We start from the raw sequence: 27,334 nt of genomic DNA, 5'->3' as shown, positions 1-27,334 counted from the left end.
CGATGTGAGAGAGACACATCAATTGGTTGCCTCCTGCATGCACCCTGACTGGGGTTGGGGATAGAACCTGCAACCCAGGCAGGTATGTGCCCTTGACCAGGAATCAAACCCACAACCCTTTGGTGCAAGGGCCAACAATCTAACCACTGAGAAACACTGGCCAAGGCTACTCCTATGTTTTCTTTGAAGAGTTTTGTTATAGCCTTAGCTCTGACATTTAGGTCTATCATCACTCCCCCACTCCCAGTTGAATTGGTTTAAGTCCAGGTCATATAGAATTTGGGGTAGAACAAACACTGAAGAGTAGACTTCGGCAGGATTCTCGGCTGGGTTTGCTCTGAGCTCCCAGCTGAGGTAGAAATGGCTGAGTGAGAACTAAAGAGAAGAAGAGCCATGGTATGATTTCATTTTGGTTAACAGAAGTTTATTCTTAAATGTACAACAGGCTCCAAGACAACACTTCATTCTAGCTTATAGGTGGCAACACGTTATGGCAGAGAACTCAGCTGTTTAAACAGGAATGGAATTAAGGATAACCATTGCCTCAGGCACAAAGAACAGCTTAATTTTTTAAAATTTATTCATAATTTTATCCTCACCCAAGAACACTTTTCCATTTTTTGTTCAGATAGAGTGGGAAGGAGAGAGAGAGAGAGAAACATCGACGTGAAAGGGACACATTGAGTGGTTGCCACCCGCACAACCCAACCAGGACTGGGGACAAACTGCAACCGAGGCGCGTGCCCCTAGTGGGAACCGAACCCAGGTCTCTCTGGACCGCAGGCTGACGCTCTAACCACTGAGCCAAACTGGCCAGGGCAGGAACAGTTTAATTTTTGCCAGAAATCTTTTTTTTGTTGTTTTATTTATTTTTTATCCTCACCCGAGGACATTTTTTTGCCATTTTTTGTTCAGATAGAGAGGGAGGGTGAGAGAGGAAGAAAGAGAGAGAGAGAAACATCGGCGTGAAAGGGACACATTGAGTGGCTACCACCTGCATGACCAACCAGGGCCGGGGACAAACTGCAACTGAGGTACATGCCCTTAGCGGGAACTGAACCCGGGTCTCTCTGGACCGCATGCCAACAACGCTCCAACCGCTGAGCCAAACCGGCCAGGGCTTGCCAGAATTCTTAATTCCAAATGTGGAATCTTGCCAGACGTGGAATTTCCTCCCCTCAGTCTTCTCTTTTGTCCTCACCCAAGGACATTTTTCCATTTTTTGTTCAGATAGAGCAGGAGGGAGAGAGAGGAAGAGAGAGAGAGAGAGAAACATCGATGTGAAGGGACACATCGAGTGACTGCCACCCTCACGACCAACCAGGGCCAGGGACAAACTGCAACCGAGGTACGTGCCCTTAGCGGGAACCGAACCCGGGTCTCTCTGTACCGCAGGCCAACCGGCTGAGCCAAACCGGCCAGGGCAGTCTTCTCTTTTGGATCCCTGAGTTTCTTCTGTCCCTCTTTTTGTTTCTGCTTGAATGCCTTACTTTCTTCATCCATTTCCTTGGCCTGCTTCTTGGCCTGTTTCAGGGGCTTAATACCTTCACAGCCAGCCTACAACTCTTTCTATAGACCCTGCCACCAGAAGCAGTTTCCTGTTCCACTCCCTGTACCTGTACCTCTAGCATATGATGACTTTTTAATTAATTTTGGTATACAGTGTTAGGAAGGGGTCCAGCTTCATTCTTTTCTATGTATATATCCAGTTGTTTACCCCCATTTGTTGAAAAGACTATTCTTTCTACATAACTTCTACCTCTTTATGTTGTGAAATCAGGAAACGTGAGTCCTCCAACTTTGTTCTTCTTTTTTAAGATTGCTTTGCCTATTCTGAGTTCCTTGCATTTTTATATGAATTTCAGGGCCAGTTTGTGAGTTGCTCTAAAAAGGCAGCTGGGATTTTGATAGAGGTTACAGTAAAACCTTGATATAACTGACTAATTTGGGCTAATTTTTTGGGCCAGGGGGTGTCTGTTAAAGCCGAGAGTCTGTTCTATACTAAAGTAGGTTTTCTGAATGCATGTGTCAAAAAATTGACAAATTAGTTATTTTACCTGTTTTTACTTATGGAGACACATTTGTGTAATTAAAATTAAGTATGTGTGAAAAGTTTAACTTCATAGAAGCTTTCTTCTCTGTATTACTGTAATTTTAAATTTATACTGAATAGGTATAGTAAATGTATGCATTCACCAGTCACCTAGAGTAAACAAATGCACATGGCCGGGGTGTGGCTTAGTGCACATGGGAACATCCACAGCAAACTGCTGCAGAAAGTCACCCCATATGACAATAGAACCAATTACCGCATGGGTTGTGGTTTAGTCTCATGCTAATCCTTCTCTGAACATTGTTTACGGTGACTCTTGGATTTAAATATGAAGTTGTAGATATGTAATCTTTATTTATGTTGGCAAAATTATTACAGGTTTTTTTCCAAGATATGGCCTACTTGCTAAAATTTCTTAAAAATAACAGTGAATCAATAACAAAAATAAACCTGTTAATTTAATTATAAGTGAATCTTGGTTAAAATCATTTAAAAATTAACAGAGTGTTAATTTTCACATATGACATACCAACCGGAAAGTTTGTCTGTTAAGTCGAGGGCTTGCTGTATGTTGAATCTATAGATCAATTTGGAGAGTGTTGCCATCTTAATAATATTAAATCTTATGAACATGGGATATCTTTATATTGACTTAAATCTTTTTAAATTTATTTCAACAATGTTTTATATTTTTAATTGTACAAGTCCTGCATTTCTTTTGTTAAATTTATTCCTTGGTATTAGTCTAATAGGGTTTTGTGGGGTTTTTTGTTTTTTTGTTTTTGTTTTTAATGTGTGGATTCCTTATGCTTTTCTATATGCAGGATGATGTCATCTGCAAATAAGATAGTTTAACTTCTTTTTCAGTTTGGATGTCTTTCATATTTTTTCTTGCCTAAATTCCCAGGGTAAAATCTCTAATACAGTGTTGAAAAGTGAAAGTGGACAACCTTGTGTTTTTCCTAATCTTAGGGACAAGGCATTCAGCCTTTCACTATTAAGTATTCTGCTTGTTGTGGGTTTTTTGTAGATGTCTTGTATCAAACTGAGGAAGTTCCTTTTCATTTCTAGTTTGTTGAGGGTTTTTAAGTTAAATTAAATTTTATTTTATTTTGTTTTTATAATAAAAAGGTGTTGGATTTTCTCAAATGCCTTTTCTGCTTCTATTGAAGCAATCATGTAGTTTTTGTCTTTTATTCTATTAATATGGTATATTACATTAATTGACTTTTGGATGTTAAATTGATCTTGCATTCTTGCAATAAATTTCACTGGTTATGGCATATAATCCTTTTTATATGTTACTGCATCCGTTTACTAGTATTTTGTTCAGGACTTTTACATCAATATTCATAATTGATCTGCAGTTTTATTTTCTTTTGATATCTTTGTCTGTTTTGGGTATCTGGCTAATACTGGCCTCATTGAATTTAGTTAGGAAGTGTTCCCTCCTCTTCTATTTTTTTAGAAGAGTTTATGAAGAATTGGTATTAATTCTTTAAACATATGGTAATATTCATAAGTAAAGTCCTGGGCCTGGTCTTTTCTTTGTGGGAAGTTTTAAAGTTACTAATTTAATCTCTTTACACATTATAGGTCTATTCAGATTTTCTTTGTGAATCAGTTTCAGAAGTTTGCATCTTCCAATGGATTTGTCCATTTCATGTAGATTAGCTAATTTGTTGGCTTATGGTTATTCATAATACTCCCTTGTAAGTCTTTTCCGTGTAATTGTTAAGAATAAAAGTTTGTTGTCATCATTAAAGATGCTATGAAGATTTAAAAAAAATTTTTTTTTTATCCTCACCTGAGGACTTCTTTTTTAAATTTATCTTCAGATAGAGAGGGAGGGATAAAGGGAGGAAGAGAGAGAGAAAAACGTCAATGTGAGAGAGACACACTGAGTGGCTGCCACCCACATGACCCCATCTGGGGCCAGGGACAAACTGCCACTGAGGTACGTGCCCTTAGCGGGGACCAAACCCAGGATTCTCTGGTCTACACTCTAACCGCTGAGCCAAACCATCCAGGGAATGAAGGTTTTTGTAAATGATGTGGGAAAATGGTCCTGATACCCCCGCTGGTGTGGCTCAGTGGTTGAGCATCGACCCTGCACCAAGAGGTCGCTGGTTCGATTCCTGGTTGTGGGCCTGATCATCAGGGGGGTGGGGGGGCGTGCAGGTGGCGGCCGATCAGTGTTCTCTCTCATTGATGTTTCTATCTCTCCCTCTCACTTCCTCTCTCTCTAAAATCAATAAAGAAAAAAAAATTAAAAAAAGAAAATGGTCCTGACATGGTGTGAAAGGAAATAAAGATATAAAACTGTATTTATAGTTTTTATGATTGAGTTATAAGAGTTCTTTATATATTCTGGATACTAGACCCTTATCAGCTATAGATTTGCAAATATTTTTCTCCCATTCAGAGCATGTCTTTTTACTTTCTTGATAGTGTCCTTTGATTCCACTTTTGTTTTTAAGGTTAATCATTTGTTTATTTAAATAACCTTTACACCTTAATTAAAAGTATAATTGCAGCCCAGCCAGTATGGCTCAGTGGACTGAGTGTCATCCCATGGACTGAGAGGTCCTGTTTGATTCCCACTCAGGGCACATGCCCAGGTTGCAGGCGTGATCCCCAGTGGGAGTGGGGGCGTGCAGGAGGCAGTCGATTCATGTTTCTCTCTCACATCGATGTTTCTCTCTCTCTCTCCCGTCCTCTTTCTCTAAAAAGAAATCAATAAAAACATATTTTTTTTAAAAAGTATTATCTCAGCCCAGGTCTGTTTGGCTGAGCAGTTAGAGCTTCAGCTTGCAGACCGAAGAGTCATGGGTTCAATTCCTGGCCAAGGGCACGTACCTAGGTTACAAATTTGATCTCCGGTCCCAGTTGGAGTTGTGTGGGAGGCACCCAATCAGTGTGGCTCTCTCATACTGATGTTTTTCTCTTTCTCCCTCCCTCCCTTCCACTCTATCTAAAAACAAATCAATGGAAAAATACCCTTGGGTGAGGACTGACAACAACAAAAATATTATCTCATGAAATTGTATTGACTCCTTGTTATGAAATAGTGATCTGGACAGATGAACTCAGGTCAAAGCTTTCTAAGCCACAAACAGTGTAGAAAGGGGGTTGTATGGGTTATAGAAAGTACTTTCTACCTTGGATAGGGATAGACTTTGACAGGAAGACCCCAAATTTGCAGCTCTGAAAGATTTAAAAGCCAACTGCTTTTGTACACAAACCTGGACCAGTGATGTAGTAGCTTCCAAATGCCAAACTTAACAAGAAATGATACTGATGTCTTTCCCCACAAAGATTGTGAGCCTAATGGCAGATTGGTGTCAAGGGTGTTGTCTCCTCCATCTATATCATTATTTCAGATAGTATTAAAATAATCAACACTAATTGAGAAGATGGATTAAGTTTTTTATATAAAAATACCAGAGACTTCAGGGTTAAAAATTAGGTTTAAACAAGATATCCTGCTAAGGGCACACGCATATGAAACTAACTAAAAACAAACGAGAAGCTTACAAGGTGGTAGAATAGAGTATATTGCCAAAGAAAACAAGAGACGGGCTGGACAGTAAATTTTCTACCCAACAGCAATCTCAGTACACACAAATCTGTGCCAACAGAAGGTGGGCTCCTAAATCTACACAATTTCCAAAAAGGACTCACTTTATGATGTCCATCATAGATGTGACTATGAAGAATACCAAATAATGAAGAACTACTCTGAGACACAGAAGATGCTCAGAGGACAAAGAAAGGGGGGATTCTTCCCAAAAAGTATAGCTAGGGCTGCAAGGTGTGCTAATAAAGGAATTTATACCTAAAAAAAAAAGAATTCTAATTTATCTGTGAATATGCGTCTGTGCCTTCTGTTGCTGTTAAGTAAGGAATAAACTACTTTAAACAGACTCTTTGCCCAGAAATAAGTAGAAAAAGAGTCTTGAGTACAGTTCATAAATTCACCTCTTTTTTTCTCTGCAACAGAATGCATGAGTAAAGACTTTGTAATGTACTTTATTCTAGGAAATAAAATGGATAGTTTTCTGTTAGTGATACCCCATTATACTGAATACTAGATATTTTCCTGTTGTACTAGTATTTTACATTCTCTTATAGAAATAAGGCTACTCTGTTGGGTTGTTGCTGGATTTTTTTTTTTTTTTATCCTCACCCGAGGACATTTTTCCATTTTTTGTTCAGGTAGAGTGGGAGGGAGAGAGAGGAACAGAGAGAGAGAGAGAAACATCGATGTGAAAGGAACACGAGTGGCTGCCACCCGCACAACCAACCAGGGCTGGGGACAAACTGCAAACGAGGTACGTGCCCTTAGCGGGAACCGAACCTGGGTCTCTCAGGACCGCAGGCCGATGCTCTAACCGCTGAGCCAAACCGGCCAGGGCTGGATTTTTTTTTTTTTTTTTTTTTTAATGTAAAGATTAAGCAATTGGTGCTCCTCTGCCCTCTGGGACTGAGGGAGTGGTGGTAATAACAGTTCATTATGGCCAAGATGCATGTAGCAACTGATAACAGAAGTGGAAATTGAAACTACATCTCAAATTTGAGGAAAATATGTTTTAAAGCAGTTTCCTTAAGACAACTTTTTTCAGTGGAGGAGGAAAATGAAATCATGAAGAAAGGTTGAAGTAGGTACATAAAGAAAAAACAATTTAAAAATCACAATTTGAGTCATGCAATAATTTATGATTTTCTAGTCACTTTATCTTCCATAGCTGACGGTATGTTTAACTCTATTCATATTTTCATCTTTTGAAGCTTATAGTAGCTGTTGAACAAGAAGAAATTCCCAGACTTCAGGCCCTATATGAGAGAGGCCTACAGAATGGTGTCCAGGGTCTGAGGCTTATCCAGCAAGAGGATATAAAAAAGAAGGAGCCATATTGTAGGGTAAGTGATTCACTAACTCCACACATATGCTCATAGGAACATTTTCATTTAGGGCTCAGTCTTGTGAACATGGAAGCTGAGAGTGAATTTATAGGAGGAAAGAATTCTATAGAAACAGTTAGCTAATCCTATCACCAAAGCAGTGGGGTGTCAGGGCATTTCCACAAACTCTGGACACTTGATTTTTTCTTTCCCTAAGCCGTTATAAGAAACGTCCATCAGGAGAATCAATTTACTACTTTTTAATATTCTATAAGTCAGTTGTTGGTATATCTAATATTAATCACATAATTCTATTTTTTATGTACACATGCATATTAGTGTGTTTGGATTTTGAATGTACAGTTTAAATGATTTTTTTTTACTGTAAATACATGAAGATATCTTTGATTTATCCATGTTGTTACAGATAGCAATATGTCACCTTTTTTATGGCTGAGTAGTGTGGGAGACTTTTTGCATGGCATCCATTTTGTTACAATCTGCTCTGCCATCTCCTGCCCCAAGGCAGTGTCTCTCTGCGTACAGTGTCTCTGCATTCCTCTAGATGATTGTTTACTCTGCTAGCCATTCTTTGCTTAACATTTGTTCCACCTGGGGTATTTACTGGAATTTGCTTCAGGTGGGATACTCATTAACTGTTTCACCTGCTTTTTGCCCTATATATTGTGTGAACTCCCCCTGAATAAATGAGACTTGATCAGAAAAAAAAAAGAAACGTCAAGAGAAAAGGGGACTCTAGTGCACTGCTGGTGGGAATGCAGACTGGTGCAGCCACTATGGAAAACAATATGGTGTTATCTCAAAAAATTAAAAATTGAACTTCCATTTGACCCAGTGATCCCACTTCTAGGAATATACCCTAGGAAGCCTGAAACACCAATCAGGAAGAATATATGTACCCCCATGTTTATAGCAGCACTATTTACAATAGCTAAGATCTGGAAATAGCCCAAGTGTCCATCAGTAGATGAATGGATAAAAAAGCAGTGGTACATATGCACAATGGAGTACTATGCAGCTGTAAGAAAGAAAGATCTCTCATCCTTTGAGACGACATGGAGGGACCTGGAAAGTATTATCCTAAGTGAAACAAGCCAAGCAGAAAAAGACAAATACCACATGATCTCACTTATATACAGAATATAATGAACATAACAGTCTGAGGAATAGGGTAGACCCAGAAACATGGAAGTAGGGCACAGACTGACAACCCTCAGAAGAGGGGGTGGTAGGGGTGGGAAGAGATAAACCACAGAATTTATTTGCATGTACACATAACAAATGGATATGGACAACAAAGCCGGGGACCGGGCAAGGGGGATGGGGAGGAGGGTGCCAATGGGGTAAAAAAGGAGAAACATCTGTAACAAAAATAAAATTTTAAAAAAATAATAAAAATTAAAATTTAAAAAGAGGGGAAAAAAAAGTGGCGAGGAAAAAAAAAAAAAGAAAGAAACGTCCAAACCTGTACGGAATTTTTGTAAAAATTTATTTGAGCCAAACTGACAGCATATGGCAGGGAGCAAGATTGCAAATGCTCTGGAGAATAAGTTTTGCAGTTTCTTTTATGCATTTGAAATTAAGGAGGGAATGTAAAGAAGATTACAGGAAGGTGGGAGAAAGCAAGGTGGGGATTGGATTACAGGATAGTTAGCAAGATTATGTGCTCTCTTGAAGGTGGTTATAGTTTATTTCTGTGGTGTGTTAACCTAAGTGCACAAAAACAATGGACTGGACTTGCTCAGTGTGAAGATAAACCTTTTACTAAAGAAGTGATATATGCCTGGGGCTTAACTATCCACCATAACTGGGCACAGTTAGGAATTTATGATCAGAACACCCTGTGAGGTTACTTTGCATAGAACCCCTTTTTTTGCTCACACCAATGAGAAAAAATACCAGGTTTGAAGAACATCAGCAAAGGCAAGAGGAGGTCTGAAACTATATGACATGATTGGAAAGCACGGAGTAGTAAGGTGTGGTTGGATTACAGGGTGTGTAGGGAAATATAAAAAGTGAGACTAGAAAGGCAGGATTAGACCCGCATAAAGGGCCTGATATTCATGCTAATAACTTTGAAGTTTATCCATTTGGCACAGAAGCCACTGAAAATTTTTAAGGAGAGTGGCTACAGTATCCAATCTGCATTTCAGGAAGATAAGGCTGCCATGAGTATGAAGTGTGGGTTGTAGAGTACCTTGCTTAACCGTGCTGTAGGGAAAAACAGAACTTTCTTTTATTCATGAAAAAGACATGAAGAATAATACTCTGCCTATCATCTTGCTCTGGTAGCCCTTTGGAAGCTGTCAGTCCAACCCCCAATTCCACTGGCTGTTCAAGTGAATGGCTATGTCTCCTGTTCCTTCTTCCCCACCCTTCTATTGACAATATACAACAGCTGGACTCCAAGTACCTGTGTTAAAGAGTCTGACTTTGAATTCACTGCCAGGCAATGCTTATTACTTTTAGTTTAGTCTGAGAGTTTAGGAAAGACTTCTTGGAGGTGAACCCCTACTTAACTAAGTAGTGTAACTTATAAAAGAGGTATGTCCTGCTTTTCTCTGAGGCCTCTGCAGAAGTGATGTACTTTGTATAATGCCACATTATAATTATCAATGCCTATTTAGGGTGGCAATATATAATAGAAAATATAGTCTAGTTATTTCATAAAGGTGTCTTGAGTAAATTCTTCCTTTCTCTCCCATCCTCACCACCACTACCAAGAATGGTGGGCAAAATTTGCATAGTCCAGGATTACTTCTGTTTCTTCCAGGACCTCCAGAGAGAAAAAGTATATTAGGGCAGCTGCAAAGGCCTTCGTGGACTAGATTCTTTCAGCAGAAGATTTAAGTACTCCCAGGGGAGCATCTTGGAAATTTTAAACTGCCTCTGTGACTTTAGAGGATAGCTTTTGACAGCTCTTTTTCTGGGCAGATCCTGCCTGCTTCTTCTGACCTTAAATGTGCTGATTTGTCTGCCTTTTCTTTAATTGGTCAACCACATGTTCATCTGTTCCTCTATCCTCCTGACTGACTTCTAACTCCCAGTGTTCCCTCTTTTGCTTGTCTAGTTATTTTCTAGCCATCTGACTTGCTGTGGCCTCAGATTTCAAGTTCTGACCTGCTAACCTGGACAAGGCATGCCCAGCTCCTGGCTGACAGCTAGCCTGTCCACCAGCCCTGTCTTGGGCCAGAGTATTGGGTTGCTTGCCAGCAGTGACTTGCTCCACCTTTCCCCAACATACATGTATAGGTAGGGCTCATGAGGAGGAGCAAAGCCAAGACTAGAAAGGGAAAGAAAAGAAGGGAGACTTTTTAGAGAAGATCTAGAGTGGGGGTTATGGGGGGTGGATCTAGTATGTTTAAAGACAACCCTCAAAAGTTCATTCATTCAGTAAATGTTTGAGTGCCTTCTGTGTGTCAGGCATTGTGCTGGGTAACAGGAATATAAGATGAATAAGGAGAATATTTGGGATTTCAAAACACTATTGCTATGGAGCATTTTCACAGCACATTTTTATCCTACTGTTATACTTGTTACATAGTTTTACGCTAGGTAAGGAAGTTTTTGTGACTAAACTCTTGGTATAATCCTAATTTAGATTCCAAGGTTATTGTACCCAAAATACTATTTATAGGTTGAAATTGAATTATAGCTATTGCCCTGTGAATTTAGGGATTGTCAGGCCATATAATATCTAATATAAAATCTTACGTGTATCTATATATCAAAATAAAAGGAGTAATTTCCTGCACTTGAGCAAGTGCTCTCATATTCAAGAAGCAGACCATCTGGAAAATGGTGAAGTTATTCAAATGTTGCTTTCAGTTCGTGAAAAGAGATTGTTGGGTGTTTCGTGAGCCTTTACCCTTAGTGTGATCTAGCCATGTGGCAATGTTGGTCAGGGTTGGTTGGCAAAGTCAAAAGCTTTGAAAGGATAAGCAGGTAAATGTATTGGGGTTAGAGGTGGGGCACTGAATACAAGAATACAATATAAAATATTATTTTAAAACCACAACAATGACATGCTGTGCTGGCCAAACAAGAAGATGGCAGCACTTACAAGTCATACTCAGCCTCTGGGCCTTAGTTATCCTGGGAACTAGGCAACCCTCTTAGAGGAGATTGATTGGGAAAACTGGTGTACTCATATACACAGTAACACAAGAGAAAATACTATTACCAAGGATTCCTCAAAGTGTAGTCAGTATTTAGTGTGTGAAATTCTCTTCTTATCCTTTTCTTCAGAATTAGAAAAGGATACATTTATTCTGAAAAATTAAATAAGTATGCTTGTAGCTCATTCATCTATAGAGTTTGAACATACCTTGGCAGAAAGAAAGAAAGAAACAAACAAACAAAAAAACACAACCCAGGCTGTTAATTTCTTATGTTACCTGAAGAGAACATTTGAATTAACCATATGTGATCTCCATTCAATATTGAAAATTGAGTCTGCAGCAAATTATTATTATTTTTTATTAATTAATTTTTGTTACAGATGTTTCTCCTTTTTCCCCCACTGATTCCCCCTCCCCCTCCCTCCCTGCCCTGTCCCCAGCTTTGTTGTCCATGTCCATTGTTCATGCATACATGCATATAAGTTCTGTGGTTCATCTCTCCCCCACCACCTCCTCTTCTGGGGATTGTCAGTCTGTACCCCACTTTCACATCTCTGGGACTACCCCATTCCTCAGACTGTTATGTTCATTATATTCCACAAATAAGTGAGATTCTGCAGCAAATTAAATCAAATATATGAACAATTCTGAGTTCTCACTGAGTGTGTATGACACATGATCCACTACTGGGAAAATTTAAAACATAATTGTTTAGCCCTGGCCAGTTTGGCTCAGTATTTAGAGGGTTGGCCCTTGGTTCAAAGGGTCGTGAGTTTGATTCCCGGTCAAGGGCACATACCTGGGTTGCAGGTTCGATCCCTAGCCCTGGTTGGGGTTGTGTGGGAGGCAACCAATCAATGTGTCTCTCTCACATCAATTTTTCTTCTCTCTCTCTCCCTCCCTCCCTTCCACTCTATCAAAAATCAATGGAAAAATATCCTTGGGTGAGGATTAACAAAAATAAAAAATTGTTTAGTGATACAGAATTTGACTCAGTCAGCTATGACTCAGAATCAGATAGGATGAGTAATGAATTAAACTGAGAAACTCATTGTAGCAGCTGGAAGAGCCAGGCAAAATGAACTCCTTTAAGGAGGAGAATTACTTTCTGATTATAGAGATTTTCTTATTTAACTAGTAATATTTCTTATGTCTATTAAACATACATACAAGGTAGGAAAAATGTAGGTTTACAGTTATAAGTACATGAAACATGGAGTTTATTTTTGTATGCTTTTTTTTTTTATCCTCACCCGAGGACATTTTTGCATTTATCTTCAAATAGAGCAGGAGGGAGAGAGGGAGGAACAGAGAGAGAAACATTGACGCGAGACAGACACATCGACTGGTTGCCACCCACATGACCCCAACCCGGGCTGGGGACAAACTGCAACGGAGGCATGTGCCCTTAGCGGGAACCAAACCCAGGTCTCTCTGGTCCGCAGGCCAACGCTCTAATTGCTGAGCCAAACCGGCCTCGGCTCTTATATGTATTCTTAATTATTGTATTATTTTCCATACAAACAGTTGTAAACCTACCTTTGCCCCACCCTATATACTCAAGTTCAAATTCAGGCACTATTTTATTTTTCTTTAAAAAATATCAGGTTTTCTTTTTCCCTAAGAAAGCATAATGTGTGTTACCCACCAAAACAAGCATTAAAAATATCCAGCACAAAATAAAACTTATTGAACAGACTATTCTCAGTGACTTTTAATTGTATTATCTTGACTTTTTCATAATCCTGTCCCAGGGTCTAATGGCTATTGATTGCCCATATACTGGCATCGTGGACTATCGTCAGGTGGCTTTATCATTTGCCCAGGATTTCCAAGATGCAGGTGGCTCTGTCTTGACCAATTTTGAGGTAAAAGATATTGAAATGGCTAGAGAAAGTCCTTCAAGATGTGAAGATGGTAAGCCATTTGTATCATTTCTTTTGAATATTCATTTGCATTGACTTCTAAACAAATTTGGGACTGTTTTTGGTTGGGGTAGTGCTGGCAGAGGTCCAACAGGAGCTGGGCAGAACTGGAGGCAGGTGCAGAGGGTAAGATTGGATGTAGGCAAACTGGGGCTTTCAGTGATTCTCACGTGGATAGAACTGGGCACTGATCAGACACTTCTGACTGGTACTAACACCTGAGGTGCCAAGGCTATTTATATAAATTATCCCCCAAACACTTCCTTATCCTCTAGGTTAGAGTCAGAATCCCTTGGGGATGTTTGTTTAAAATGCAAACTTTAGCATCACCCAGTCTTACTGAATCAGACTGTCTGAAGATAGCACATCACTTAGCCATTCTGAACTACTCCCTTCAGGGACTTTTTTTTCCCAAATTAAATGAATCGGTTTGTAATTTTTTAATTTGCTTTTGGGAAATTTGAATGAGGGAAAAGGTAGTACTGAGTTTATTCTTCCTTGAAAGTTTTTTTTTTTTTTAATCTTTATTGTTGGATATAAAATGTATTACAGATGTTCCACATTTTTCCCCATTGACCCCCTCCTCCCCACTCCCGCCCCCCTCCCACCTTTTCCCACACTATTGTCTGTGCCCACTGGTTATGTATATGTTATTTGGTTTATTTCCCCCCCCCCCAACCCCTTTCCCTTTGAGGTTTGTCAGTCTAGCAATGAATTTGTGCTTCTTAATCCCTTCACCTTTTTCACCCATTCCCCCAACCCCCCTCCCAACTGGCAACCAACAAAATGTTCTCTGTATCTATGAGAATGTTTCTGATCTACCTGTTCATTTTGTTTGTAGATTCCATTGTTGATAGATATGCATTCATTGCCATTTTGTTTGTTCATACATTTTATCTTTTTCTTCAAAAAGACCCTTCATCATTTCATATAATAATGGTTTGGTAGTGATGAACTCCTTTAACTTTTTCTTGTCTAAGAAAGTTTTTATATGTCCATCGATTCTAAATGACAGCTTTGCAGGATAGAGTAATTTTGGTTGTAGGTTCTTGGTTTTCATCACTCTGAATATTTCTTGCCACTCCCTTCTGGCCTGCAAAGTTTCTTTTGAGAAATCAGCTGACAGCCTAATGGGAACTCCCTTGTAGGTAACTAGCTGCCTTTCTCTTGCTGCTTTTAATATTCTCTCTTTGGCCCTTTAAGGAGCTGCCTGGGGTTCCAGCCGCTTCAGCCTCCCTGAGCCTCAGTTCCTGCTGGTTTTTCCAGCCAGAAGTTATGGGGACTTGTCTTCCTGGCACTGGAACCCTGAGCGGGGCACCTCGTGTGGGACGGGTATCCCTCAGTCCTCAGGAAGAACCTTCCCAGCCGTGGGAACCTTTTGCATTTTGATGATGATGTGTCTTGGTGTGGGCCTCTTGGGGTTCATCTTGTTTGGGACTCTCTGTGCTTCCTGGACTTGTATGTCTGTTTCCTTCACCAAGTTAGGAAAGTTTTCTGCCATTATTGTTTCAAACAGGTTTTCGAGTTCTTGTTCTCTCTCTTCTCCTTCTGGTACCCCCAAGATGCGAATGTTGGCACGCTTGAAGTTGTCCCAGAGGCTCCTTACACTATCCTCATTTTTTTGGATTCTTTTTTCTTTTTGCTGTTCTGATTGGGCGTTTTTTGCTTCCTTATATTCCAAATTGATGGTTTACTCCTTGGATTTACGTACTCTATTATTGAAGCTGTGTAAATTATTCTTTATTTCAGTTAATGCCTTCTTCAATTCTGACTGTGTATCCATGATTTCTAACTGGTCCTTTTTTATGCTCTTGAGGCCCTCCCTAAGTTCACTGAGGTTCTCACTAAGTTCATTGAGCATCCTTATAAGCAGTATTTTGAACTCAGCATCTGTTAGGTTGCTTATCTCCATTTCGCTTAGTTCTTTTCTTGGGGTTTTGTTCTGTTCTTTCATTTGGGACCTGTTTCTTTGTCTCCTCATTTTGGCTGCCTCCCTGTGTTTGTTTCAGTGTATTACTTAATGAGAGGTATGGGGCTCGCTGAGACCAGATGCTGCTCGTTTGAAAGAATTTAGGAAAAACCTGAAGCAGGATCCAAGACCGGCCAATCCTATGGTTAAGCAAGTGGCAACAGCTTGGGTGGGCTTGAAAGTTGGGTAGGGCGGGGCGGGGCCTCAGGGAGTCAACAGGGCGGGGCTACCAGTGTGAGCCAGGTTGCTGGAGTCCCAGATATGTCGACTGTCTGCCGCCCCCGGAAGGGCTCACCAAAGGAACAAAGGCCTCTTACAGCACGTTTGTCCCAGAGAAAGCCCCCTCTCCAGCCCTCGCTCCAGTGCCAAACAGCTCAGTTCTTCCCTGTGTGTCTCTGGTGCCCGTGGAGCTGCCTTCCCTCCAAGCTTAGAGGGAGAGAGTCTGATAAGTCTGTGCGCGGGCCCTTTAAGGAGCTGCCTGGGGTTCCAGCCGCTTCAGCCTCCCTGAGCCTCAGTTCCTGCTGGTTTTTCCAGCCAGAAGTTATGGGGACTTGTCTTCCTGGCACTGGAACCCTGAGCGGGGCACCTCGTGTGGGACGGGTATCCCTCAGTCCTCAGGAAGGACCTTCCCAGCCGTGGGAGCCTCCTGATTTTTATCCACCACACGTGGGTGTGGGACCAGCCAGTTGCGCTGCCGCCGCAGCCGCCACCACGCCTCTGCCCCTCCTACCAGTCTGGATGTGGCTGCTGCTTTAATTTCGTAGTTGTAGGACTTCCATTCAGCTTGATTTCAGGCGGTTTTGAATGATGGTTGTTCTGTAGTTTAGTTGTAACTTTGATGTGGTTGTGGGAGGACGCAATACCGTGTTTACCTATGCTACCATCTTGACTGGAAGTCGAAAGTTTGTTTTTTTTTTAAGGAGATCCTAAGCTATATGAATCATTCTCCCAAGTGTCCTACTAAATTCTAAGATAATGAACAAAATTGTTAAATGATTAATATTGTTACAGGTAGCATAATTCATCAAATGCATTTATGGTACAAGTAGATCATATTCTTTACCTGTTGTACATATGCTTTATAAGACTTTGAGATCCCTTGTATCTGATTGGAAACTAATTTTATAAATACTTTATTATTGGAAATATTTGGGTTTTAGTAACTCTTGCTTCTCTTCACAACCTAGAATTTACAAAGATTCAGTAACCAACATTTGGACAATAAGTGTCATAGCATTAGTTCTGTGGGAAAATGCATACTAATTTATGATGATCCATTTTATAGTATAGTTTCTAGGTTTGTAATTCAGAGAAAAGCTAGAACTGCCTGTTTTGGAGCTGAAGTGGGGAAAAGTTGATAAGCATAGATTAAATGAGTTTATATAAAATAATCTAAAAAGACATGCCAGCGTTTTCTGTATTGTCAAATATGAACTAATTTAATCTTGTTACTTGGTAAAAGCTTCAGAAGAAATCTGGGAAGTAATCGTGGTTGTGACAGAAGAAACTCATTTAAATTTGTTAACTAGTATATTTCAAATACTGTAGGCCCTTTTTTACTAAAAACAAGTCTTTCACTAATTTCTTCCTTTTTTTTAGGAATGAAATATCCAATTGTTATAAGGAATACAAAGGTAAAGATTCTTAAGCAAAACTACTTCCATCTATTTTATCTACTTTCATCCCTCTCCTTTTATATCTTATTTTATTGATTTGAGAGAGAGGAAGGGGGGGTGAGAGAGAGAGAATGAATGAATGAATGAATGAGAGACATTTGATGTGAGAGAGAAGCATTGATTGGTTGCCGCAGGTGCCCCGACCCCAAATCGGTCCCATGGACCAGGAATCGAACTCTCCACTTTCTGATGTACTGGATGATGCTCAACTAACAGAGGCAACTGGTAGGGCCTCTCTCTTTTCTTAAAAAGTTGAATTAACCACAGTGCTGTATTTTATGTCACTGAATGACATTTGTCTAATGTAAAATTATTCTGATAGAAATTCTTTGAGAGCAATGTAACAGTTTTCATGCTAAAAAGGATTTCAACTTGGAAATGTATTCTTAGTGATAGTGCTGGCAAAGAATAGGATTATAAGTACTTGCAGTGTTTAATTTTAAGGCAAAACTGATAAATATATTGTTTTTCTATCTGTTTATCAACTCTCTGCTAATGAGAAAACTTAGGGGGGCGGGCACAGGTTGTACAGAGGGGGAGATGCACTGCTTTCCTTCATCTTCCCACAATCTAAAACAAGAACTAGTGAATGGCATAGTAGTATTGCATTCACTGTGTGTACACTGAATGATCAGAGTTCAGTCAGGAAAGCAGAGTCATTAATGAATGTAGTAGGATTTATTATAGGAATTAGGCCTTACACAATTGTGAAAGCATCCGACGAAGCCAAGGTTGAGAAGGAGAGTCAGTAAATCAGAGGCGTATCCAACCAGTCTGAGAAGCCAAGTGTATCCAGCTGTTGAAGTGGAACTGCAAATGAGAAGCTCATGAGGAGATCTGGGGGAGCTCTTGTCCGTGTTGTCTATCCCCAGCAGTAGGCTAGGGCAGTGGTTGTTCAGTAGGATCAGTACATGGGAAGCAGAGCTACAATTCACTTGGCAGTGGTGTTTGTCACCACCTGGGACTAGAAGGACCCTTAGAGAATAGTGGCTTCTGCCTGTCAGATCCTAGGCAATTCCTGTTTTGGTCAGCTCTAAGTTGGAACAGGGAAGGGGGAGTCTGTCAAGCATAGTTCCCAGTTTAACCAAATTGACACAGTATAAACCCCCACAGTTCATCCCTTTTCAATTTGCCATCCACTCACACCCCTTTTAACCACATTAATTTCCAAATAAAGACAGTAGTAAAGTCATGTTTCCACCTACAAGGTTCAACTGTCTTTCATACAACTGAAGACATGCTTACTACCTTGCTTACTACCATAACAGAATAGCACAGGCTTAAACAACGGAAGTTTATTTCGTCACATTGCTGGAGGCTAGAAGTCTAAAATCAAGGTGCCATCAGGGTCGGTTTCTGGTGAGAGCTCTCTTGTCTTGTAGATGGCTGCCTTCTCACTGTGTCCTCACATAGTCTCTTCTCTGCATGCTCATGTGGTGAGAGGGAGAGGAAGAGGGAGAGATGGAGAGAGAGAATGTGAGAATATGAAAATGCGAGCACACGTTTTTTGTGTCTCTTTCTCTCATAAGAACGCTAGTCCTATCAGATTATAGGGCTTCACTCTTGTGACCCCATTTAACCTTAAATGCCTCCCTAAAGACTCTATCTCCAAATTAGTTCCATTGGGAGGTAAGGCTTTAACATATGAATTTGGGGGGGAAGGGGAACACAATTCATTTTATAACAATGAGGAAAAAGAAGGAATTGGGTAATTATAGACATGTATTTATTTCACAATAACAAAGAAATATTTACTACCCTGGCTGATTTGACTCAACCGTTAGAGCGTCGGCTTGCAGACCGAAGAGTTGTGAGTTCAATTCCGGTCAAGAGCATGTACCTCAGTTGTGCTTCATTCCCTGGCCCTGATTGAGGTCCTGTGGGAGGCAACCAACTGATGTGTCTCTTTCTCTCTCTCTCTTTCTCTCTCTCTCCCCCTCCTACTCTGACTGAAAATAAATGGAAAAATATCCTCGGGTGAGGGTTAAAAAAAAAAAGAAATAATTACTAAATTTCTCATAACTAGTACATTCTTCATTTATGTCACCAATCATGTGGTCATAACTGATATTTATAATTTCCTTCTTCCACTATCCATTCCATAGTCCCTTGGTCCTTGGTAAGCATCTCTGCTGGTCAGTTCCTAGTTTGGTGGTGTAATTCAAACTTTTATTCCTGAAATGTCTGTCATTAGCAGCCCTGCCTGTTTTGTGTTGTAGTGGTTTCTATTAATTTTCATAACATTACATGAGGATACTAAGAGATGGTCCAGGAGACCAATATTCCAGGTGTACTCTTCTTTATCATCCCCAAGCTCTTTGTGTGGTAGCAACTCTATTTCTCCTTGTGATTCAGGATCAGTTACCCCCATTCAGTACAGTAATCTCTGCCTGTTCATTCACTGTCATGAGGAACCCAAAGTGGTCAGGTGTGACAGTATCAACTTCTAGCATAATGGTACCATTGCTTATTCTCTAATGAAAGCATTTCTCCCTTGGGACTAAGACTTCTAAACCATTAGAGCCCAAAGCTGTGGAGCTAGGAAGCAGAAATGTGGATTAGGATCAGAAACTAGTGGATTATTGTAAGGAGCTACTCCCATTTCTACCTCTTGGTTTCCAGACCTGTGAATCCTGGCTATGGGAGAAACACCACATATTAGTCACTGATTTAGAGCATATAGAACATCCTGGAAGATACTGCCCCAGCCCTGCAGGGTGTTGCTAACCGGCTAGTGCTGTTATTAAATCTTCAAGAGTCCTTTCCACGTTGTCACCCAGCAGCTTCAGGATGGTGGGGGAATGATAAAATCAGTGAATTCCACAAGCATGAGCCTATTGTTATACTTCATTTACTGTAAAATAGGCTCACTGACCAGAAGTAATGCTTCTGGGTAAAATACCATAATGTTGAATAAGATGTCCTGTAAGTTCACAGATGGTGTTTCCACGGGCAGGGAAGACAAATCTATATCCAGATTAATTGTCTATTCCAGTGAGTACTAAGTGCTGCCCCCCTCCCCTTTTTTAAATTGAAGTGGTCCAGGGATCATGTCAGTGGCCCTATTGACCTCTGCTGTTGGGAGATTGAGCATTCAGCAGTGGCTATCGTGAGTGAGTCCCTGTTGCTGAGCCCACATATCACCTCCATCCTTGCTGCTGTAATCATTTAATTTGTGAAGCCTCTGGGTAAGGACAGGGATGGCTGGGGAAAGAGGCTAACTAATGTTCACAGAGCAGGTCATTTTGTCTACTAATTATTAAAATCTTCCTCTGCCCCAGTTACTCTTCAGTGAGCACTCATAGGGAACTTAAATATCGTTATCCTCTGAGCCTGTTTGGAGAGATTCATTCACGTACCTCTTGTCCAGAACTCCTTTTCCTGATCATCCTACCAAACCATTAGTCATTGAACATGAATCTGTGTAGGTAGGTCCATACTTCTAGCCATATCTCTTTCTAGGTGAGATAAACAACCAGTATGGTATTCAAAGTTCTGCCTGCTGGGAGCACTTCCCCTTTACCACAGTCCTTCAGGGCCACTCCCAAGTGGGGCTCTGGTAAGGCCACTCTTTACTTTCATGCAGAACCAGAATATTGTGCAGAACCATTTGTAAACCAGGCCTCTATTTTTTCTTCCTTGGCCAACTGATGATAGAGAACCTCTAATGGGGCCACAGGGGCAAGTTGAGAGGGGGGAGGTAATTTAGTAGGAGTAGGGGTTGTGGGAATTTGAGCAACTTGCCTCTGCAACTTATTTATGTCTGCAGGACCTATACAACCCTCATCTTGTATATTCTAAGTCCTCTTGATGGCAGAGTGCTGCAGTGCACACCCAATTTTGTGGCCTGGTGAGTCAGACAATACCCTCTTTTTTTAAAATACTCACCTGAGGATATTTTTCCATTTATCTTCCAACAGAGTGGGAGGGAGGAAAAGGGGGAAAGAGAGAGAGAGGGAGAGGGAGAGAGAGAGAGAGAGAGACATCGATGTGAGAGAGACACATTGATTGGTTGCCTCCCGCATGACCCCAACCAGGGCCAGGGACCCAACTGCAACCAAGGTACATGCCCTTAACCGAAATTGAACCCACAGCTCTTTGGTCTGCAGGTTGATGCTCCAACCACTGAGCCAAACTGGCCAGGGCCAGACAATACCCTCTTAATAATGGGTAGCTCACATGGTAACTTGGTGGCCTGTGGTCAAGTGTTGAGTCGAAGTCAGAAGCACTTTCTCAAAAGAAGAATAGTTATCTGCAGAGGATGGTATAACTTTCCTCTAAAATCCTAAAGTTCGGTGCTCTGATTTTGCTACAGGGGCCTACCAAAGTCTCCATAAAACATCCCTATCTGCCACAGACACTTTGATTACTGACAGATCTGCTGGCAGAACAACCAGGGTCTCCAATCAAAGAAGGATTAAAAGTCTGTTTCTGTCCCTACCCTCATCTGAGGGATATTTTCACTAAAGTACGGCATCATATGATGGAAGATGTGCAGGGGCCTGTGGAATACCAGTGGATATATATTTCACCCATAGTTTCTATAGTTATTGCCTTTTGTTTTGGCATTTTCCTTTAGTATAGTTAAGTAATAATTTAAAATTTTGAGTTAATTTATCAAGTTGAACATCTGTGCTTTTATAAGGTTAAAAGAAATGGAATTTTAAAAACAAACTTTATGGAGAGGATTTGGAAACTAAAATTTATAGATTGCATATAGGAGAAAAGTCTGTTTCACTTATGAAATAGCAATAGAGATGCATAGTTTAATTTTAAAGAAATATATTTTTGAACAAATGTATCATTCAGTGGTTACCTAAATTGACATTTTAGATTTGAAATTAATGTATTACTGAATTTAATTATTGTTTCATATATACCATAAAATGCTTTCAGAGACCTGTAACAGTTTTATGAATTATTTCTTCCTTTGGAACTGTTCCTTGAGTTTTTTTCAAGAGAACTTTTAGGTTATTAGCATGCTGATACCATTCTACAGATTCTCTTGTCATTACATTTATCATATGCTTATCTACATTTTATGTTCTAAGAATAAAATAATTGCTGAATTTTCAATTAAGAACAGTAGATTTATATCACTAACAATATTTCTTGTACTTCTGTTATATAACTCTAGATGAACAGGAAAGATACTAACCAATTTAGAAGAAGTCCTTTTTTGTTGTTGTTGACATATCCCTTTGACTTCAAGTGTATTAAAACTATCATGGTTTAGTCAAGCTAATTTGAACTCGCTGCAGAGAAATTTCATCTGATTTTTGTCAGAAGTGTGACCTGAATAACTATTGAAAAGAAACTTACCTTTGTAGGTAGGCAAAAATAGGATACATACAAACATAGAATAAGTTTGAATCACTATGGGCTGAAAAGAAAGAGAATATTGAGACAGATGAGAACTCCAAGGCTTCAGAAACAGGTCATCTGGGGAGGAAATCTAAAAACAAGAAATGACCTAAAGCAAGGAGCTGCTAGCTGTGTACTGTGTAAGAAGTAAAGGGATGGGAATTGGAGTGTGATGGTGAATCAGGGTTGAATGAAATTATTTAGGAAGTAGGGTGGTAAATTGGCTAACCCTAGTAGGGTTAATCTAAAAACATGTAGAAGATAATCCCAAAATAAAATTAATGGGGAAATACAACAGCCTAAGATTAGCAGTCTCCTACTTGTTAAAGCAAACCTTGACTGTAGTGTGTGTTCTCAGTAAATGTGGATTGAATGACTGGGGTTTTGAAAGTAGCCTCAGTTTGCAAAGTAGATATTGATCAGGAAGGAGAAATCGGTTGTAGTGTGAAGCAACCTGAGAGTAACAGGATAATTACTCATAGGTAAGATAGGAGAGGCTGTCTGAAATATAGAGGAGGCCAAATTGGTGGGGGACATCTAAATGAAATTTACTTCTTCATGCAACAAATAGTTAAGAAGTTCCATGGTCTTAGTAGAGAGACAGAGAGAGAGAGAGAGAGAGAGAGAGAGAGAGAGAGAGAGAATGTCTTGTTAAGTATCCTCTCTAGGTAGGTCAACCATTGAATCCCTAACCTAATTTAATTTAAAGTAGGAAATTTAAGGTGACATCCTTTCGCATGCCACTACCCTAAGTTTCTAGGTGCCACCTAAATAAATACTGAAGAATTTATTTTGCTGATACTTGTATTTAATTTCTTTTTTTAAAGGGAATAAAAAGAATTTAGTCCCTTTCTGTATCCTTATTGTTTCTTCTATCATGTTTTTCTGCCTTAACCTATTCTTCTCCAGTCTGCTTCTTACATATCACTGTGCTCTTGCACTAGGGGGAGGAAGTTCAATGTCAGTATGTTGTGACATGTGCAGGACTTTACTCAGACCGTATTTCCGAGTTGAGTGGCTGTAATCCTGATCCTCGAATTGTACCATTCCGGGGAGATTACCTGCTCTTGAAGCCAGAAAAATGCTATCTTGTGAAAGGAAATATTTATCCGGTAGGTATAATGCTTTTGCTTTCTCATTCTTCTCAAGATGACTATGGGCAGAAAGGGAATGAAACAAAAACTTATATCTGGGTCAGAACTAAGAGATATTTTGAAGGATTTTTTGTACAAGCATTTTACCTTTTTTCTCTTATGGTTAAATTCCTGTGTCTTTATTCTCATATCTTAGTCATTAATTTATACTTAATTGCCCAAAAGTACGTGTCTCCACAAAGCATGAATGCACCATGGGAAGGGTTATCAAGAAAGGACCCAATTCTTTTCCTGTCTGGTGGAAGGAGCACTCATAAGCGAACTTTCCCTTTTTGCATGCCCAGATACCCAACCCTCTTTCTCAGTTCATTACCTATAAGTGCAAAAAAGGGGTGGTGGTCACTCTATAGTTTCATGATGTAGAAGACAGAGCCCTTCAAGAAGAGTTCATTCTGTACGGAACTACTAGGTTGAACCAGATGAAATTACCAATATTCAGCTACTTAACATTTTTGACTTTGCCAAAACATCCATTTCATGTGCTCCAACCCAATACACTCCACTTTACAAAAACCTGTGCTATGAATGTGTGTGTTTTTATGGCACCTCTGATTTTACTTCCCAGCCATGTACCTTCCTAGTTGGGGGTGGGGTGGGAGGGTGGGGTGGGGAATAATCTGATGTAGGACAGTTCTTTCTTTTTTTCTTTACTCAGAAAGAGGAATAGATGGGAGTGTTTATTAGTGTCAATAGCATCAGTGTTTCCTATGTAGCATTTCCAGGCAGAACCATGTGAGTAGAAAGTACATCTCAGTGTACATCTCAGTACAGATAAAAATAATACAAATTAAATGCATGGGAAGAAAGTGATTTATACTATCATTTGAATATTTGCATGCATAATAAAATGCTGTATGAAATAGGGCTAACAGTTCTTTGCTGTATTAAATCCATAGGTCCCAGATAGCCGGTTTCCTTTCCTAGGAGTTCACTTTACACCAAGGATGGATGGTAGTATTTGGCTAGGGCCTAATGCAGTTCTTGCCTTTAAACGAGAGGGCTACAAACCCTTTGACTTCAGTGCCGGAGACATTATGGATGTAGTAACCAAGAGGTAACTTTATTTACTTTAAAAAATGATTTTATGTGTTTATATTTTTAGTGTGGAAAATTTTATCTTTCTTGATATTCTATTTATTGGGTAAATCCTTGATCTTTTTCATTAATCCAAATTAAAATTTTTGTGGAATAAACATAATGTTTTAACTACTTCAGGGAAATTCTTATGCTCCAGGGTGAAGACTTGGTTAAAAAGAACAAGATTAAGATCCAGTCACATAGCTGACAATCCAAACCTTGTTTTGCTAACCTTCTAGTTGTGTTAGGAAAAAAAAAAAAAAGTTTCTCTCAAAATCAGTAGATGGCTTACTTTGATAAAGTGATTTCAAGCCCGTCATCATCATTTTGAAAACCACTGGAGAAACTGCTGATAACCACAGTTGTTTCCTTTCGTGGAAAATTAACAATGCGTTGACTTGGGGCACAGAATAATCTTTACTATGTTGTAAGAACTCAAAGAGGTGGGTTTGTTTTTGTTGTTTTTCTTTTAGCAGTGTTGCTCTCCAGAGGGTTTCACATCAAAATTATTAGAAAGCTTTTTAAGCTACACAAGAGTTTCACCTTCTACAGATTCTGAAACAGAAGGTTTGTGATGGAATTTTCTAGCATGTGTGCTTTTGAAAAAATATATATACATAGTCTCCACAGAGTCTCACTTGAGAATCACTACTAGAGTATCTCACTTCTGGATGGTTAAAAAAAAAAGTAGGGGAAATATCCATCTCACTTATTTATTTTTTTTTAATCCTCACTGGAAGATATTTTTCTATTTATCTTCAGGTAGAGTGTGAGGGAGGGAGTGAGAGAGAGAAACATCAATGTGAAAGAGACACATTGACTGGTTGCCTCCTGAACAACCCCAGTCAGGGTCAGGGACTGAACCACAACCAAAGTACATGCCCTTAACCAGAATCAAACCTACAGCTCTTTGGTCCAAGGGCCAATGCTCTAACTGCTGAGCCAAACTGGCCAGGGCTATAGCCCTGATGTAAAAATCTGCTAATGCCTCTTCAGTATATTTTGAAAGCATGTAACATCTGTATCAGATCATCTTTCTTTTGGCAGGCTTTATAGACTCTTAGTTTGAAACCAGCATTCCTTGGTAATTTGGTTTGAAACGTGTTTACCTTTAGACTTGGGAGGGTATTCCTTTGATGAAGTTTTCTTCTTATATTGGCCGAAAGTTGATTTTCTTTTTAATTTATTTGTAATTTTAATCCTCACCTGAGGACATTTTTCCATTGATTTTTTTTTTTTTTTTTTTAGATAGAGTGGGACAGAGGGAAGGAAAGGGAGAGGGGAAGAGAGAGGGAGAGAGACAGAGAAAGAGAAACATCAATTGGTTGTCTCCTGCACAACCCCATCTGGACTGGGGATTGAACCCAAGACTCTTTGATCTGCAGGCCAATGCGCTAACCACTGAACCAAACTAGCCAGGGCTTATTTTCTTTTAATATGTGGCTTTTCTTACTCTGCCTAGATGTCTGTGATGCCCCCTGCCTAAATCTAATAGTTGTAAAGTCATTTAATAGTAATAAAGGATTTCTTTCTCTCATAAAGATTCTATTTTCTTTGCTTTCAGTGGCTTGATTAAACTGGTGTCCCAGCATTTCTTCTATGGAGTCAATGAAATGTATAAAGCCTGTTTTCTCAGTGCAACAGTGAAGCACCTTCAAAAACTTATCCCTGAAATTACTATCAGTGATATACGTAGGTAAGGAAAAGCCATAAGGATTGTAAACATAGTCACGACTTAGGCGAAGTTGGGAGGTGGGTCTGACTTGGTGATTTGTTGGTACCCTTTCAGTCAGTGTGTCCTCTGAATCTTTGTGTGCACTCTCTTTCCCAACAAGTTCTTGTGTTCCTTTTGCAGTGTATGAATTGGGCATTGCTGCATCATGGCCCTTGGTGCTTGAACTACATCTACCATTTATAATTATCTAGACTACCTCACAGAATATAGCTGAAATCTCCATTGCAGCTATATTGATATGCCACCTTCGCCTTTGTGTCTATCACTCATGATAAAAACATCTTGTCTGAAATTAAAAAAAAAACCTCACCTGAGGATATTTCTCCATTTATCTTCAGTCAGAATGGGAAGGAGGGAAGGAGGTGGGGGGAGAGGGAGAAAGAGAGAGAGAGAGAGAAACATCGATGTGAGAGAGACACATTGATTGGTTGCCTCCTGCACAATCCCAACCAGAGCTGGGGACTGAACCCCAAATGAGGCACCTGCCCCATGACTGGAATCAAACACAGGACTTATTGATCCGTGGACCAATGCTCTAACCAGCTAGGGCTTGTCTGAAAAAATTTTTAAATATTTTTTATTGATTTTCAGAGAGAGAGGAAGGAAAAGGGAGAGAGAAAAACATTGATGTGAGGGCGAAACATCAATCAGCTGCCTCCTGCACACCCCCTACTGGGGATCAAGCCCACAACTCAGGCGTGTTGGCACACAGGACCATGCCCAACCAACTGAGACACACCAGCCAGGGCTCGTCCGAAATTTTAAAAACATCCGTGGCCTCTGCCTCTTGTCATTCCATAGCGATTTGACTTTAATTCTGTATAAGATCAGTGATCACCATACTAACTAACTAATTAGGTAATAAACACATGAAAACATTCAGTTTTAATTGATCCTTAAAACCTTTGAGAAACACACTCCTATACTTGGCATCTTACCTTGTTTCTTCTCTACTGCTTGCTTTTTTGGGGGGGAGGGGTCCTACTCTACTCAGGAACTGTACTCTTAGGATGGAAAGTGGGAAGTAGTGCGGTAACCATCAATCTGAGTCCTTATCAGAGGGGCAACCAGGAAGTGAGGCAAAGGAAGGATTATTTTTAAAAATTTTTTACCTTAAAGGTAAAGGCTTTCTTGACTTGATCTGTAAATTGTCCTAAATACTACCCAAGCTTATTTCCTTTTCTCTTTGGTGATATTGTTAGGGTGTTCACCTTTTCCCCTAAACAAGCCATTTATTAAGCCTAATCAGGAGTATACTTTGAGGTACTCCCCCTCCACGAATCCATTCTGTGAATCTCTAGAGAACTAAATGTCTGTCACCTCAGTAACAACTG

The 27,334-nt window shown here is 39.9% G+C and overlaps 1 protein-coding gene across 2 annotated transcripts in view; it reads left to right on the top strand.

The window, feature by feature from the left end:
- The window catches only part of L2HGDH (L-2-hydroxyglutarate dehydrogenase), a 44,870-nt gene that overhangs the window by 5,943 nt on the left and 11,593 nt on the right, over positions 1-27,334 (top strand). For both annotated transcript variants that reach the window (XM_036278136.1, XM_036278144.1), the window contains exons 4-9: positions 6,845-6,976; positions 12,855-13,017; positions 16,594-16,628; positions 22,979-23,146; positions 24,085-24,242; positions 25,830-25,961. In XM_036278136.1, coding sequence (XP_036134029.1) covers positions 6,845-6,976; positions 12,855-13,017; positions 16,594-16,628; positions 22,979-23,146; positions 24,085-24,242; positions 25,830-25,961 — 788 coding nt within the window. The remainder of the gene's footprint in view (positions 1-6,844; positions 6,977-12,854; positions 13,018-16,593; positions 16,629-22,978; positions 23,147-24,084; positions 24,243-25,829; positions 25,962-27,334) is intronic.

Source organism: Molossus molossus, unplaced genomic scaffold (genome assembly GCF_014108415.1).
Source record: "Molossus molossus isolate mMolMol1 unplaced genomic scaffold, mMolMol1.p scaffold_m16_p_1, whole genome shotgun sequence".
Taxonomy (NCBI): domain Eukaryota; kingdom Metazoa; phylum Chordata; class Mammalia; order Chiroptera; family Molossidae; genus Molossus; species Molossus molossus.
This window is presented reverse-complemented; position numbering and strand designations above follow the sequence as displayed.